The sequence below is a fragment of the Gallinula chloropus genome, assembly GCF_964237585.1.
Source record: "Gallinula chloropus genome assembly, chromosome: 14".
NCBI lineage: Eukaryota > Metazoa > Chordata > Aves > Gruiformes > Rallidae > Gallinula > Gallinula chloropus.
The window spans coordinates 14,081,374-14,097,056 of NC_140099.1; the positions used below are offsets into that span (position 1 = coordinate 14,081,374).

At 42.4% G+C, this 15,683-nt stretch overlaps 1 protein-coding gene across 1 annotated transcript in view; it reads left to right on the forward strand.

Moving 5' to 3' along the window:
• Window positions 1–15,683, forward strand: part of SPTBN5 (spectrin beta, non-erythrocytic 5) — a gene marked incomplete at its 5' end in the record, with an annotated part of 97,770 nt that overhangs the window by 17,299 nt on the left and 64,788 nt on the right. The window contains 15 exons of the mRNA XM_084270534.1: window positions 152–304; window positions 2,409–2,539; window positions 3,728–3,979; window positions 4,649–4,936; window positions 5,579–5,825; window positions 6,850–6,989; window positions 7,971–8,070; window positions 8,472–8,642; window positions 8,738–8,902; window positions 9,664–9,890; window positions 10,394–10,580; window positions 11,776–11,976; window positions 12,577–12,693; window positions 13,330–13,493; window positions 15,050–15,182. Coding sequence (XP_084126660.1) covers window positions 152–304; window positions 2,409–2,539; window positions 3,728–3,979; window positions 4,649–4,936; window positions 5,579–5,825; window positions 6,850–6,989; window positions 7,971–8,070; window positions 8,472–8,642; window positions 8,738–8,902; window positions 9,664–9,890; window positions 10,394–10,580; window positions 11,776–11,976; window positions 12,577–12,693; window positions 13,330–13,493; window positions 15,050–15,182 — 2,676 coding nt within the window. The remainder of the gene's footprint in view (window positions 1–151; window positions 305–2,408; window positions 2,540–3,727; window positions 3,980–4,648; window positions 4,937–5,578; window positions 5,826–6,849; window positions 6,990–7,970; window positions 8,071–8,471; window positions 8,643–8,737; window positions 8,903–9,663; window positions 9,891–10,393; window positions 10,581–11,775; window positions 11,977–12,576; window positions 12,694–13,329; window positions 13,494–15,049; window positions 15,183–15,683) is intronic.

The window sequence follows — 15,683 nt, forward strand, 5'->3', positions numbered from 1 at the left end:
CATGTTCTGTTCTCATTCAGCAGTGTCTGGCAAAACTACTAAGCTGTCACCTGTGTGTTGCAGTTTAAATGTAAAGATTTTTAATTTTTTTTCTTTCTTCAAAAGACAAGGAGTTATTACAACAACACTTAAGTCTTCATCTGTTTTGCAGGACAGGAAAAAGGCTCTGGAAGAGATGATTGGATATTACCGCTTCTGTAGCTCTTGTGAGGAATTTCAGTCATGGATGAAAGATAAAGAGAACATTTTCCGGACTCTTCAGCCTCAAGCAGACAATGTGGAGGTCGTGCAGCAAAAATATCAGGTACCCCTTTTCTCTTATGCATCACAGACTCACAAAATTGTAGGAGTTGGAAGGGATCATCTGCTAGAGTAGGATCACCTAGATCAGATTGCATATCATCTCATCCAGGCAGGTTTTTAATATCTCCAGAGAAGGAGACTCCACAATTTCTCTGGACAGCCTGTGCCAGTGATCTGTCACGCTCGGAGTCAAGACCATTTTTTTCTCACTTTGAGATGGAACTTCTTGTGTTCCAGTTTGTGTCTGTTGCCTCCTGTGCTGTGAATGGGCACCATTGAAAAGAGTCTGGCCCCATCCTCTTGACATCTGCCCTTTATATATTTATAAGCATTGATCAGTTTCCTTCTTGATCTCCTCCAGCTTAAACAGACCCATCTCTCTCAGTCTTTCTTCATAGGAGAGATTTTCCAGTCTGCTAATCATCTCTGTAGCCCTCCGCTGGACCCTCTCTAATAGATTCCTGTCTTTCTTGAACTGGGGTGCCCAGAACTAGATACAATATTCCAGATGTGGCCTCACCAGGACAGAGTAGTGAGGAAAGATAACCTCCCTCAAGCTGCTGGTCACACTTTTCTTAATGCAACCCTTAATGGACTCCCAGGTCCTTCTCCTCATAGCTGCTTCTCAGCAGGTCAACCCCTAACCTGTACTGGTGCCTGGTGTTATTCTAGATGTAGGACCCCACACTTGCTCCTGTTGAAGTTCATTTGGTCCCTCTCTGCCCAATTCTCAAGACAGTTTTAAATCAGTTTGACCTTGGGCAATGAAGTTGAGAAATGAAGTTTTGAGAGTTTTTACATTCATTTCATCCTATGGAGTCATGCACAGATCTGGTATTTCTTCTGTATAGGCTGTGCAAAGCTTCACCAAGGGAAGGTTGTGCCTTACCAATCTGGTGACCTTCTATGATGGAGTGACAGCATTGGTAGATAAAGGGAAGGCAACTGATGTAATTTACCTGGATTTGTGCAAGGCCTTTGACACAGTCCCCCACCACATCCTTATCTCTAAATTGGAGAGATGTGGATTTGATGGGTGGACCATCCAGTGCAGCCCTGCTGAGAAGGACCTGGGTGTCATGGGGGATGAGAAACTTCCCATGAGCCAGCAGTGGCTCTTGCAGCTCACAAGGCCAATGGTATCCTGGGCTCCATCAGCAGAGGGGTGGCAGCAGGGACAGGGAGGGAATTGTCTCTCTGTACTCTGCCCTCATGAGACCCCATCTGGAGTCCTGTGTCCAGAACTGGGGCCCTCAGTACAAGAAAGATGTAGAACAGTTGGAGAGGGTTCAGAGGAGCCACGAAGACATCAGAGGGCTGGAGCACCTGCCCTACGAAAAGCGGCTGAGGGAGCTGGGCTTGTTCAGCCTGGAGAAGAGAAGGCTGCGGGAGGACCTCATTGCAGCCTTCCAGTCCCTGAAGGGAGCAGAGAAACAGGAGGGGAATCAGCTTTTTCAAAGGGCAGACAATGGCAAGACAGGGGGGAATGGATTAAAGCTAAAGGAGAGAAGGTTTAAATTCGATATTAGAGGGAGGTTTTTTACAGAGAGAGTGGTGAGAGGCTGGAACAGACTGCCCAGAGAGGTGGTGGATGCCCCGTCCCTGGAGGTGTTCAAGGCCAGGTTGGATGGGTCCGTGGGCAACCTTGTGTAGCTCCAGGCCTGGAGGTTGATGGCCCTGCCTGTGGCAGGGGGGTTGGAATTCTGTGATCCTTGGGGTCCCTTCCAACCCAGAGCGTTCTATGATTCTATGATTGTAATGATGTCTTCTCCCATGGATGTAGTATCTTGTACAAATATCATAGTAAAAAAAGGCCTCTTTTTTGTGGTTTGCCTTATATACCACTTGAAGAAAAATGCCTAATGATTAAAACAAATCCTGCAGTGTGTTTGTATCCCAGTGGAGTGGGACACGTCTGCATAGGTGTAGTGTGCACACTAGGGGAACTCAGGAGGGCTGTAAGGGAATTACATGCATAGAGGTGCATGGTGTCAGCAGACAGGTAAATGGAATAGCCATTATGGATGTGATGGATTACTGAGAATCATGTCCATAGAAATGGAAAAAACCTCGAGTTCTGCATTGTTGTATCTTTTCTATTTTAGAGCTTTTTAACAGAACTGGCTGCAGGAAAAGGTCAACTGGGCGATATTGAAAAATTAGCTGCTAAATATGGAAAGATCAGTCCCAGCAAATATTCTGAGATCCAGGTTTGGCTGACAGAAATCAACAACAGGTAAAGGCACAACTGATAAAACAGCCGATTGTCTCGTGGGATCAATTGGAGAGCAGGCCTTCCTTGCCTGATCTAGCCTTCACTGAGGGCATACCCATCTGATCGATTTTTCACTCCCAGAACTGGCCTGAGGGGAGGGTTCTGTGGCCACCAGAAAGGGACTGGTGTCGAGAGACAAGGGGCTCAGGCTGGGCCTTGCAGCAGGGGCCTGTCCCACTGCTCCAGCCAGGGAGGACGGCAGGCAGGGGGGTGCCTATAGTGCCCGTACCCAGTGCCTGTGCTGAGGGGACAGGGCTGCGGCCTGGCCAGGAAGCCAATTTTTGATGTGAGGCCTGGACCAGACCAGACTGTCAGTAAGGGCAGGCTGCTTCTTTTGGGATGGGGAGCTGGCATGGGGAGAGAGGCCACAGCACACAGGGCCAATCCCACAGGGAGGTGAGCAGGGCACACCTGCAATGGTAGCTGGGGCCTGAGGTGAGTCCCACTCCTTAGAGATGCCTGGAATCCTGTCGGCAGTGTCACTGGTGGGAAAGGGACAGCCCTCTGCCACACGGGCTGTAGGCTGGCCCAGAGACGGTGTCATGTCTCCAGGACTGATGAGTGCTTCTAGGCCCCTGACACTGAGATATTTAAACTGTAGCAATTTGTGCCTGTGTGTGTTAAAGCACAACCCGAATCACTCAGGTGACAGTACTAAATTCAGAGAGGTTCTATCTGTATTGCACTGCAGCAATGGATACGATTACATCTGTGTGAGAGTGCCCTTCACAAATCCTGAAAAGAACCTCAAACCCCATTCAACTTCACCCAGTATATTTAGTACCAGTTGTGTACATACATACATGGCACCAAGCCACACGGATGGAACTGGTAGGCACAGCTGGATTCTGGTTTGGATTTGGACCACTGTTGCTTTTTTGTGTTGCGTCCAGTGTGTTCTGACCAGCTGAGCAGAGTCCCCTTGCGTGAGATGGCACTGAAATGAACTTCGGGGTTGTGGGGGGTACTCGTGTTCCCCTTTTTCAGCCCTTGTCAGTCCTCATGAAATCTTTATACAATACTTCTTAATAGAAAGAGGATATAGCACATGTAACAAAGGCTGTAAATTGAATCTACTCCCCAGGAAAAGTCAATTCTTGGGGTAGTGGCTGAGGCTGGATGCAAATAATCAGTTTATCTCTCTCCAAGGTGGGAACGCATGGAAATTCTGAAGGAGGAGAAGGGCTCCGAGCTGATTGGAGTAGCTGATGTGAGGATGTTTCTTCAGGACTGTCAGAGCATAGGAGTGCTACTGCAAGACAAGATGGTCCAACTCAGAGTTCTGGAACCAGGGAACTCACCTGCTGGGCTGGAGTCAGACAAGCGTAAACTGTCTACAATTGAGAGAGAAGTCCTAGTGATAGAGAGGAAAATTGAATACTTGAGGAGTGTTGCAAAGTCGTAAGGAACCTGTTCTTTATTTCCATAGTCTTTGCTGATTTTCTGAGTTCATGTTGCAAATTATGACTCTAAAGAAAATGAGCAGCTTATGAAGTTTCTCTTGAAGTTTCTCTTTCTAGAAATCTGAGGAACTGACAGGATTGAGATCACCTTTCTTGAGTATGGCTTGTATGATTGGTGAAGTAATTGCTCCCAAACATCACTGTTGTAGAAAAATAAATACCACAGGGTTGTTTGTACCTCTAACAAATTATCTCTACTAATTACCTAGTTCAAAATGTAGAAGTATTATTTAAGTCATAAAGAGAGTAATGGGAGGAAGCAAGGATGAAGGAAGAAAGTGGATAATTGTGCACAGGGATTTGAATTTGAAATATAAATTAGAAGTTTTTTACTTCTTTAAGATTTCTTTACATTGACAATGGGAGTGAATCACTGAATCACAACAGTGTTACCAAAGTCTTTCTCAGGGATGCACTTTCTGCAGTATACCATATTCACATCGATATTTCTTGCTAGTGTGGAGCATTTGTTGCCTTTGCTGACTTTCTTTTTAATGAACGTCTAAATATCCTAATCCATTCCTTTTAACAAATATTTGTTCAAGCCCTAAAAGCCTGAAGTGTTCATCCAATTGAGTGTATTTTATTATCTTTTTTTTTTTTGTAGGATTAAAGACACCAACCCTGCAGAGAGCAAGGCTATCACTGAGCAGGTGGAGAACATGGAGAGACTTCTGGCACAGTTCAAGCTGGAGACCAAAAAGAAACAGGACTTTCTTCAGCAGGCCCAAAATCAACAGTCCTTCCTGCAAGACAGCCGCAGGCTCCTGCTGTGGGCAGAAGGCATTCGGGAAAAACTGAGCAGTGAAGAAATGGGTGTGGATGTGGCTTCTGCAGAGCAATTGCTGAAGGAACATCAGGACCTGCTGAAAGAAATTACATCTCAAAATGAAAGGTAGAGAGATTCTGAGAGGGTAGGCAGAGTGGGGTGGTATGACAACAGTACTGCGAAGATGAAACATGTCTGTCATGTAAATTGTTTATGAAATTCATGTAGAGAGTTTATTCAAATGGTCTTGAAACATACTATCAAAAGGAGACTGTGGAACATGAGATCCAGTTTGCTTTTGCACAGCTATTCTGGTAGTTGATGGAGAGGGAAGGAGGAGCTGCATGTTTGGAGTAGTATTCCGCAAGCTTTCCTGACCTCTTGCACAGTGCCATCTGCCTTTATTTCAGTTCCCTCAGTCCTTCCCTTCTCAGGCCATTTGCTTTCAGTTGCCATTATCTTCAGTTCTCCTTGTGCTCCATTTGAAGTTCCAGATACTGAGCTCTCCCTACTCTTCCTTTTAATGGGAAAGCCTGCTTATCTGGGCCTGCAATTGAAATAGAGAAACCTTACCTACTGCCTCCAGCACGTACCCCTGAGCAAACAACCAGCTGCACTTTGTAGTGCACAACCACAGCTATCAGGAAAAGTCTGAAAAGGAGTGAAGCCTAATGTTGAGGCACTGCCATGAAGGGAAAGAGCTGGGATGAAAGAGAATTGATATTCCCTCATGCAGTGACTCTCACTTTTCTTTTTTACTCCGGAAAGATTTGTGCAGCTGGAAGAGCTTGGTCGCAAAGTAATCCGTGAACAACCCAGTAATGGCAAGACCATGGATGTCCACCAGTCCATGGAAAGACTTGCAAAGGAGAACAAAGAGCTGGAGAAAATGTGGGAGCAGAGGCGGAAAAAGCTTCAGGATGGTCTGGAATTGCAGAAGTTCAATAGAGAGGGAGACCGTATCAATGCAGCCCTCTCTGGACACGAGGCCTTCCTCCGGGGGAATGACCTTGGGGTATGTACAGCAGCTGGTTTTGTTTTCTTCTGTTTCATCTCCATATTCAGGTAGTAGCAACAATTATCTTCATTAGATCAGTTCATTCTTATGGTCATGGCATTTTAATACTTGGAATCTAGACTTTCAGGTTCTTATTAAGGTTCTTATGTTCTTACTCATCTTAATGCAAACAAAGCTTGTTGTCTCTCAAAAAAATTTAAAACCAGCTAGAGTTGTGTGATTTGGTGATGTGTTTGTACATATTAGGTGGTTTATATACAGCTGACTAATCCATTTGATGGCTGACCATTAAAAATAAAGATTTCAGCTTGAACATAATTAACAGTTTTTGGTGAAGTAAAAGCCTGACTTGAAAGAAAGCTTTTTTCTTTTCATCGAGTATTTTGAGAACATTAAAGCAAATGAAGGGAAAAATCCAAATGCAGGCAGTGTTTACAAGATCAGTGAAGGAACAGGTATCTCACCATCTTTCATCTTTTCAGCTGCAACTGAAAATTCAATACTTTTGGGTCAATAAGTACAATAAAGATTCACTTAGTTACAGCCTTTTGCATTGCATATCCCTAAACGTGCCAGGAGGAGGGCAAATCATGTGAGGAGCGGCTGAGGGAGCTGGGGATGTTCAGCCTGGAGAGGAGGAGGCTGAGGGGAGACCTTATCACCACCTACAATAGCACAGGACAGGAACGGTTGGACTTGATGATCTTAAAGGTCTTTTCCAACACAGTGATTCTGTGATTCTGTGCCAGAGTGGTGGCATAAATTCTGAATGTAGATTTTCTTAAAAGGTGAAAATGGCATTGTTATGGAAACATTACACAGAGGAACTCGATACAATACAAGTCTAAACACCTGCAGCTTGTTTGTAGGCTTGAACATCCTTAGATACATAAAAAATTGCACAGTATCTCCTACCTGAAAGAGAAAGGGGAAAATAAAGTCCTTTTATATATTTTTTATATTGCTACACAAATTTCATATGGCCAAGAAAAGACTTCTTTCTTTTTTTCCTTACATGCAGGACCACGTTGATGCTGTCCGAAGCCTGCTGAAGCGGCATCAGGAATTTGAACAACTGCTGATGGCGCTGAAGAGACGAGTTGAAGCACTTAATGAAAATGGGCAGAATTTAATAGAGAGCAGGCACTTTGCAGCCCACGTGTGAGTACAAACTCACTTCCCTTTCTTATTTAGTGTTAGTAAACATGATCCAGTGTGATTAGGGTGAGATGAAGTGCTTTCTCTGAGCCAGGATTTAGTTGACCTCCAAGCTGTGATCTGCTGGATGGGGGGCAAAAAAGGGATTTATAAAAACAACACAGGCTTCTTGTGCTCTCACGGCAAATAAATGGAATGCTGTAGGTTAAAAGTGGCATTTAACAGAACACTAGAATAATTCACCTGGCATCATAAAGTGCTAACACTTTTTTAATGTAAACTCATTAAATACCTAGAAAAAAGAAAGTTTCCTTCATGTACTGGTACCATACATCAGAATTAATGTTTAGTGTTAAAAAATTACAGTAGAATTCACAAGGAAATAATTCATCAGGAGCAGCTTTCATGTTTTAGTCAAAGCTGAACTGTAATTACTGTGCTAGAGCCACTAGGATGTAGTAAGGGGTCGCCTGCATAAACAGGAATTAGAAATGTAGGGTCAGAATGGGCCTCTTGGGTCAAAAAGGCTGTATTCTTTGATCAGAAATTACAAAGTCTTGAAAATTCCCTCTACAAATTTATAAAACTGCTCCTAAAATCTGATTTCTTGCCAGCACTATTTCTGTAAGAAGGTCATTCCAGAGCCTCATCACACTTACATCACAGATAAAATTATTAGTGAAGTGGATTGTTTGGGAAAGAGAAAGGTCTGGATGTTTGACTAAAACGTACTTGACTGCAGTTCACTAATGTAACACAGCCATGCAAGAGGAAAATCCAGAGCAGCTGGCAAGCAATAGCTGCTTTCCAGATGAGCCCAGCAAGAGTATAGGACTGGGACATATATTCCTTACTCCTGCCAACAAGGTGTTGAACCAGATTCCATTTATATCATAGTCATGACTACAGTACAGCCAAAGGGAGCTATTGTGACTAGTACTACACTGAACTTTACTGTATTGGGCTTCCTGGTTTTCTCTGTAGAATTGAAGAGAGAATGGTGACGGTCCGGCGCAGGTGGGAGCGGCTGGTACAAAGCAATGCCGAGAGAAAACAGAGGTTGTTGGATTCTCTACAGCTGCAGGTAAAAAGACTGACACTGCAGATTTGGTCAGGCACGTGGTGAAGCAATTTTACCCTTTGTCTTAAGATGGGACAAACCTCAAACTGCTGAGCATTCCTACTGCACAGCTCACTTTCTCTTTGGCTGGCAGACAGAGAATTTCACTCTCCAGTGACTCGCAATGCACTGGTGATAAATCTTTCAAAGCCATAACCATAGAAAAATACCAAATCAGAAAGGGAGACATTGAGTGCAAAATATCAACACAAAGCTTTGACTGCTGTTCATACTGTAAACGATTTATTATTGCTCTGTGTCTTAATAACAAAAAAAATCAGGGCTTGATCCTAACAGCAAGGATGCAATGCAAAACCACACAGAATCAGAAGTTAAATCAATTGAATCCTGTTTGTTTCTGTAAGGAGTTTAATCGTGATGTTGCTGAGCTTTTGATATGGATGGAAGAGAAGTACAAGATTGCATCAGATGAATCCTATCGTGATCCAACAAATGTTCTACGCAAACTGAAGTGGCACGAGGCTGCTGAAAAGGAAATGATGGCTAATGAGGAACACTTTGCCACACTGATAAAGGTGAAGACAGCTTTTGGAGCTAAGTCTTCCATCATGTCCCAAGCTTCCTAGATGCTGATCTGCTTAAAAAAACATTTTGTGCTGTTTTTCTCCAGAAAGGGAATAAATTGATTCAAGACAACCATTATGCTGCAGCTTCCATCCAGGAGAAGATGTCAGAGCTTCAAAGGAAGTGGAAAGAATTGTATGGCAAGATGATAGAACGAGGTGACAAGCTCAGACAGGCTGGGCAGCAAGAACAGCTCATGGAACTGCTCCAGGTCAGGAGCTGATGGTGAACAGAGGGGAGGGATGGCCTAGGTGTCTGGTTCCTCTGTTTTATGGCCCTCACAGAAAACCAAAACAACAGAATACCATCCAGATAAAAGTGTGTTTTGAAGTGTCCATTTTTTCTACCGTCTCATTGGATAAAACCTAATATAATGCTGACCAACCTCACTCCAAAGCTATGGGCAGGGTAACAGTGCCAGCACAGCATCAAGACACAAAGTTGTTGAACTCAGGCTCAGCACTGCCTCTGTGCGGCCAACCTCTGCTGGGAAAACAATCAAAACTCTGCATGGGTCAGTGCTGTGTGAAAGTAACTGCTTGCTTGGAGTGAGTTTGGGGGTTAGAGGCATGGTACTAAGTACATTGTTATCCAGGGAAGTTGTATAAGAGGAGCAATGTGCTGTGAAGCAGTTTCAATACCAGTATGTCATGGAACTGCTGTTGTGTTGTAACTACAGTCTGAAGTCTTTGAAAATTATTTGATTGCTCTGTATTATGTCAATGAAGATAGTTCAAAGAGGTTGTTTCTAATTATGTGCTTTAGTGTCTCAGGGAGAAGAGTACTCCAAAAGAGTGTACCAAAACAAAATATTCCCAGGAGATGCCTCTTAGAGACACCTGGTCATTATATTACTAAGGAAGGACATATGGGTTTGAAAATTGTGTCTAGGAAGCTGTCATGGGAGGGTATGAGTGAGAGAAAATGATGCTGGAAGGTCAGTATGAGTGTACCATCATATTTTCCTGGTAGGATGCTAAAAAGAAGATAGAGAAAATTGAGAAAGTTCTTCAGGAATCTGAGACAGGCCATGATTTGCGGTCCAGCCGTGATCTACTCAAGCAACACAGACAGCTGGAAAATGAGACACGCGAGCTGGCAGACAAAATGAACTCTATTGTATCTCATGCAAGGAAAATGGCCACCAACCACTTTGACTCCCAGAGAATTCTGGATGAAACACAGAAATACCTGAAAAGGTGAGATGTCACTCTTTGTCTCCTCCCCTTGTGACAAATAGCATTTTTGTTCTACCTTTGAGAAAATGTCTTTTGGTTGATTAGGTTCAACCCATATTTAGGAATGATTTCTCCTCCCAGCTACACCACAGCTGTGCTTTGATTTACACCTCCACAGCTGCCTGTTGATCCATCTCAATTTTTACAGGACCTTACTCCTTGCTTGCTGCACTCCTCCTTCTGTGTCATGCATAGATCATCCCCTGCTTGTTAGGAGGTGCAGCCATCCAGCATTCAATAGCCTTTAGTTCCTTAGAACATCACAGAAAATGCCTAGGGCTTCAAAAGCGTTACCATATAAGTCTACTTGTCAAAAGCAGTTTTCCAGAGAAAGGATTCTTGTATGCATTAACCATTGAAATTTAGTTGCTAGTAAGTGTCCAGTGTTTTCTAATCTTCACAGTGGTAACGTAGCCTAATTCCCTAAGCCTTGTTTTAACATGTATTTAATTGATGACTTCTAGGTTTGAGTCTTTGCAAGCACCTCTTAATGAGAGGCGTAAGTTGCTGGAAGCTGCAGTGGATCTCTATGAGTTCTACCATTATCATGACATGGAACTGAACTGGATTAATGAGCGGTTGCCTATTGCTCATTCCACCAACTCTGGAAAGTCCTTGGATGTTGCCCAAAGCCTGTTGCAAAAACACAAGGTAATTCATTTAATCAAGCACATGATAACATGTTGGCATATTGCCTTTCACCTCAGCCTGCAAACCTGCACCTGCACCTTTACCTTCAGGAAGGCTGATGCAACCACAATGTATTGCCACACTTCCACTGTTACTTTAAGTTACTGATTCCAGCTAAAACAGTTCCAGTGGGTTGAGACAAGTCAGCAGGGTGAGGATAATTTTCAGAACAATCGCGAAGTTCCTGTGGGAGCTGCAAAATTTGCCATATTCTTCAGTGTTCTCAGCAATTATGTAGCTCTTGCCATTAAAAATGGATACAAAACTAATACATCTCACACTAAATAGAATCTGGGTTGAATATTCTGACTTACATGCTCATTGTATTTTAGTTCAATGGTTACTGTTTCATTATGCATGCGGTCTTCAGGCTTGTGCTTGCTAGATTCTCTGGTAGAGTATATAACAGCCCTTTACGGTTGTTGTTTAGCTGCCTGTGAAATGGTTTGAAGAAGCCAGAGTCAATATATTTATTAGGACAGGTTAACACTGACTTCTGGAGAGTTTGATTCTTTGTAGCAGCTCCTCATAGCCAGAGGGGCACCTCAGAGCTGCCCTGCACCACAGGCAACACTTGATTTTGCAGCACCTGGATTGAAAATTCCATGACAAAGGTTATGATACCAGAGTGGGAGGATTTATGGAGAAGCAGTCTAATGATTTTTATGGTACTATTGACAATGTCTCTTTTCCCATCATCCCCCAGCCCATTAATCTTCTGAGGTATTTTATTTTCCCATTGGTAGCTCAACACTGTTTTCTGAATACCCCAGCTTTGTGTCTTGTTCCTTGTCCTGCTCTATCTCCCAAACCTCCCTGGCTGCTCAGCAGGGGAAGGGGCATGTGCATAGTAATTATGGAGAAGAGGTTCAACCCAGTCAGAGCACCAGGCCAAGGACTTTGATGTGGGATGCTGAGAGCTTAGGGAAGTTGAGATGTCTATTAGCACCTTACAGCCTTTTATCTCCTCTCAATGTCAGCATCAAGAGCAGACTTGGTGACTGAAGCTGTAGCTGTTGTAAAAGCAGACATCCCTTGTGTCCCCTGGCTATACTCTGCCTACTGTTACCGACAGCCTGTTTTGCTTAGGACTGGGATCATGTGGAATTTCTTTGTCCTCATACACCCTTTATTTTTTCTTTTATCTCTTTCCCAGGAACTGCAGGCAGAAGTGAACGCCCACAAACAGCAAGTCCAGCGGGTCCTGGATAAAGGAAAGACAATGGTTGTAGGCCAGCACCCATCAGCTCAGAAAATAAGTGAGAAATGCCAGGAGCTTATGACTGCCTGGCAGGGTTTGGAGAAGGCCTGTGAGGAAAGGATGAAGCAGCTGCAGCACTCAGTTGGCTTCCAGGAGGTACAAATTACAGCGAAGTTCTTACACAGTAGGACCAAAGTTTTGAAGTGCACAGCCAAACAGCTTTGTCTGGGACTGGCATTCACTGCAGCGGCTCGAGGCCAGACTCATGGGAATGAAGGGTTGGGTCACGTGGCTGAATGCAGCCCCCAGTCTATACCCACTGCTCTAGAGGTTTGCCTTGGGTTCTGTACCCATCCTTTATAGTGATTTGAACCCAGGAGGGAAGGACAAATGTCACCCTGACCTTATACAGCTATCCCCTACGCTTCATGAATAAGGTAAAGGAAGAATCAAGTAAGAATAAAGCTGTGAAGAAAGAAAAACAAGACAACTTGAAACTTACTGCCAGAGCTTTGATGCCTGGACAAGACCTTAGATATCTTGCATTGAAGTCTTCCGTCTGAGGCCTCCTTCTGATTTGACAGAACAGTGTGGAGAGTAGTTGTTGGGATTAAACATTCTTTATTTTTTATTTACTAACACATCACAGTAAACCATGCAGCGTAACCTCCCTATAGCCTCTATTAGGTCAATAAAAGGATGTACATATTTTGAAAGTTGAGGTAGAAACTAATTTGCTTTCTCTTTAATTGGTAGTTTTTAATGAATACTTCAGACCTGGAGGCTTGGATAGCAGAAAAATATCCACTTGTGACAAGCAAGGACTATGGTAAAGATGAAGATGGAACACTGAAACTCCTCAAGAAACATAAGGTATTTCTCTGTTTTAGTTCTATATGCTGGCCTGATCTTCTGATCTGTCTGAGGTTATAAAATTTTCTCTCCCTGGTACATAAGTGTCCAGACATCTACAAGATACTTTGCATTGATGTATGTCTACCTGAGCATGGACTGATAGAAGAGATCAATGCAGTGTACTAATATGATTAGAAAACCCAAACCATGTAGTTTGGGGAAAACAGAGAAGGGTAAATATTCTCATTTTATTTTTCTGAGGCCAAAACTGGCTATGATCTGATTCCTGCTTTTCAGGCTCAACAGATGCATACAGAAGCCTTATTTTTTTAAACTAAAATTAAAGATACAGATACTGTATCTTTACTATTTACTGTATCTATACTATTCCAGGAATACTTTTCCCTGCCTAATAATGCATCAGGAATTTCTAATTGTCTTTATTCGCCTAATTTGTATGAATTTATGTACATTAAAAAAAAAAAAATTGCTAGAAAATGATCTGACATTGATCAAGACTTGGAAATGTCACATGCTTCCAGAAAGTTTTTCTCCTGTTTTAATGTCTCAATTACTACACCATAGGCTGGTGCAAAAGTTCGAACGGTGGATATATTGGACAACTTGCTCTTAGTCCATTCTTTTCTTTGCCAGGCACTAGAACATGAGATTGCCATTTACCAAAATCTGATGAAAGAACTGAGTGTAAGTGCCCAAACCCTTCCTCTTGTGGGCTCCATCCAGTATGTTGAGGTTGATGGACCAAAGGAACAAGTTAATTCAAGACTCCAGGAGCTGCAGGAGCTGGCAGCAGCCAGGTATAAACTAGAACTTCCCCTTGGATCCTAGATTTGATTCAAAGCCTGCTGAAGTCAATAAAGAATATCTCCATTTACCTCACTTGAATTTAGATCATATCCATTAACTCCTTTTTTTTTCAATTATTATATTATATTTAGGAAATTTCTTGGTTTTCTGTTATAATTCTTTGAACCCATGAGCCTTCAATTCTTACTGAGAACTTCATATTTTATTCAAGGAATTTTGGTACATGTTAAGGATCTGAAGCCTCCAAATTTCCCAGTTACCCTTCATCCATCCTCCAGTGAAGTGACTTGAGATGCCAGATTCTGACTTGCCTTTGTATTATTTAGAATCTGCTATGAAAAAGGAAAAAAAAAATCTAAAAGGTTTCCTTAACATTACTTGAAAATTACTTTATTCCTTACATAGCAGAAGGGAGACAATTGCAGCTGCCCTTATTTTTATGCCCAGGGGCTGTGCAAGTATAGGAAGGGTTTTATTCTTGGAGGAGTTATTTATTTTTAATATCACTTCCTTTCTGTTATTGTTACAGTAACATGTTTACAACAGCACAGGTTGCTTGTAGACAGAGGTTTTTTAACACCTGCAGTTTGTTGTCAGGAAGGAACAAATGTCTGAACAGTTCAGTGTTTTTCTCCACAAACCTTTTCACTCAGAAAAAAGGAATGAAGCTCTGCAAGTATAATAACAAAGAAATTAATCTGAATACTAAAAATAATTAAGCCTAGAGGAAATGCTTTGGGTTTTGTTCTTGCTTTCAGTTTAAAAAGTAAAAGCATCAGGAGAAAATCCTGTGAATTAAAAGTTCAGAAAAAGAAATCCTCAATTTAGAAATACCAAAACATTTGTGTGTGGTCTAGTCTGTACCTCCGTCCTTGGTGGGCTGGACTCTCTTAGAGTGTTACATCTCTTGAGATGAGCGTTTCTGATTCAAACAGGGAAGGCCAGGTTCTTCTTTCCTTAAACATTTGCACAGTGGCCAGGCAGTGTTAGCAGATGGTAATTTGATGTTTTGTTTACTGTGGATGGTCTGTAGCATGTCAGGCAGTATTATAAGGTCCTCTAGATGATCAGAAATATGCAGCAGGCTGCAGATATTTTACTGCATAGGCAATAGGAGCAGAATTGCATAAAATGGCTTTCATAGTGTTTGTCTTCCTGCACCATCCTCAGAAAGATTTCCTCTTTGCTTTTTCATCATTACTAACGTTCTTTAGAAAGACAGTTCAGAACAGATCTGGAAAAAAATGAAGGGTATTCTCATGGGAAGGCTAACCAAGCAATCAAAAGCACAAGAAAACACAAATCCAGGGAGAGCTCAACTAGGCACAGTGCCTTTCTGGGAAACTAAGCCAATGAGTCTGACCTGGCTGACTGACAGCTGTCATCCTACAAACACAATTTCCAATCTTGAGACATAAATTCAGTGCGCTCATTAAAAATAATGAGTCTTGATGGAGAGAGCTTTGGGGGATTAATTGAATGTTACTGATTGCCCTCCTCTTATATTCCTTTGGTCTAATTGCATTGTCTTATCTCCTCCCAACAGAGGAAAGAAGCTGGATGAGACTCTTGTCTTGCATGAGTTTCTACGGGAATATGAAGACCTGCAAGAGTGGATCGCTCAGAAGAAACAAACAGTCAGCTCAGAAGACTATGGAAATGATTATGAACATGTTTTGGTGAGTTTTTTAGGTAGTATCAAAATTCAACCAAGCTGTACATAGTGAGATCGTAAAGAAAGTTCTGAGGTAATCCTTGAAACTTGATAAGATAGAGTATCCAATAAGTATAAATAACTGGGAGATGGGAAGAGATAAGAGTGAAGCATGGGTGGGACGGATTGACTTGTTCTAACAAGCAGGCAGCATTGCCTAACACATCCTGTTACCATGGGGGCTGAACTGCATGAAACCACTGCACACTAAAATGTCTACACCTTCAGAGAGCAACTCCTTTATATTTTTAATAACCAGATAATTCAGTGTGATGTCCACTAAGGATTTTTTCCATCACAAATGCTGATGCACAAACATCTACAGATAGAGCTCTGTACACGGCTCAGAAACTAATCTAACATCAGTCCACTAGAAATCAAGAGCCATCCAGAATCCCAATTTCAAAAATGTCTTTCAATATATCTTGTGTCCTAAATCTTAAAATTGGACTAAATTATCCACTTA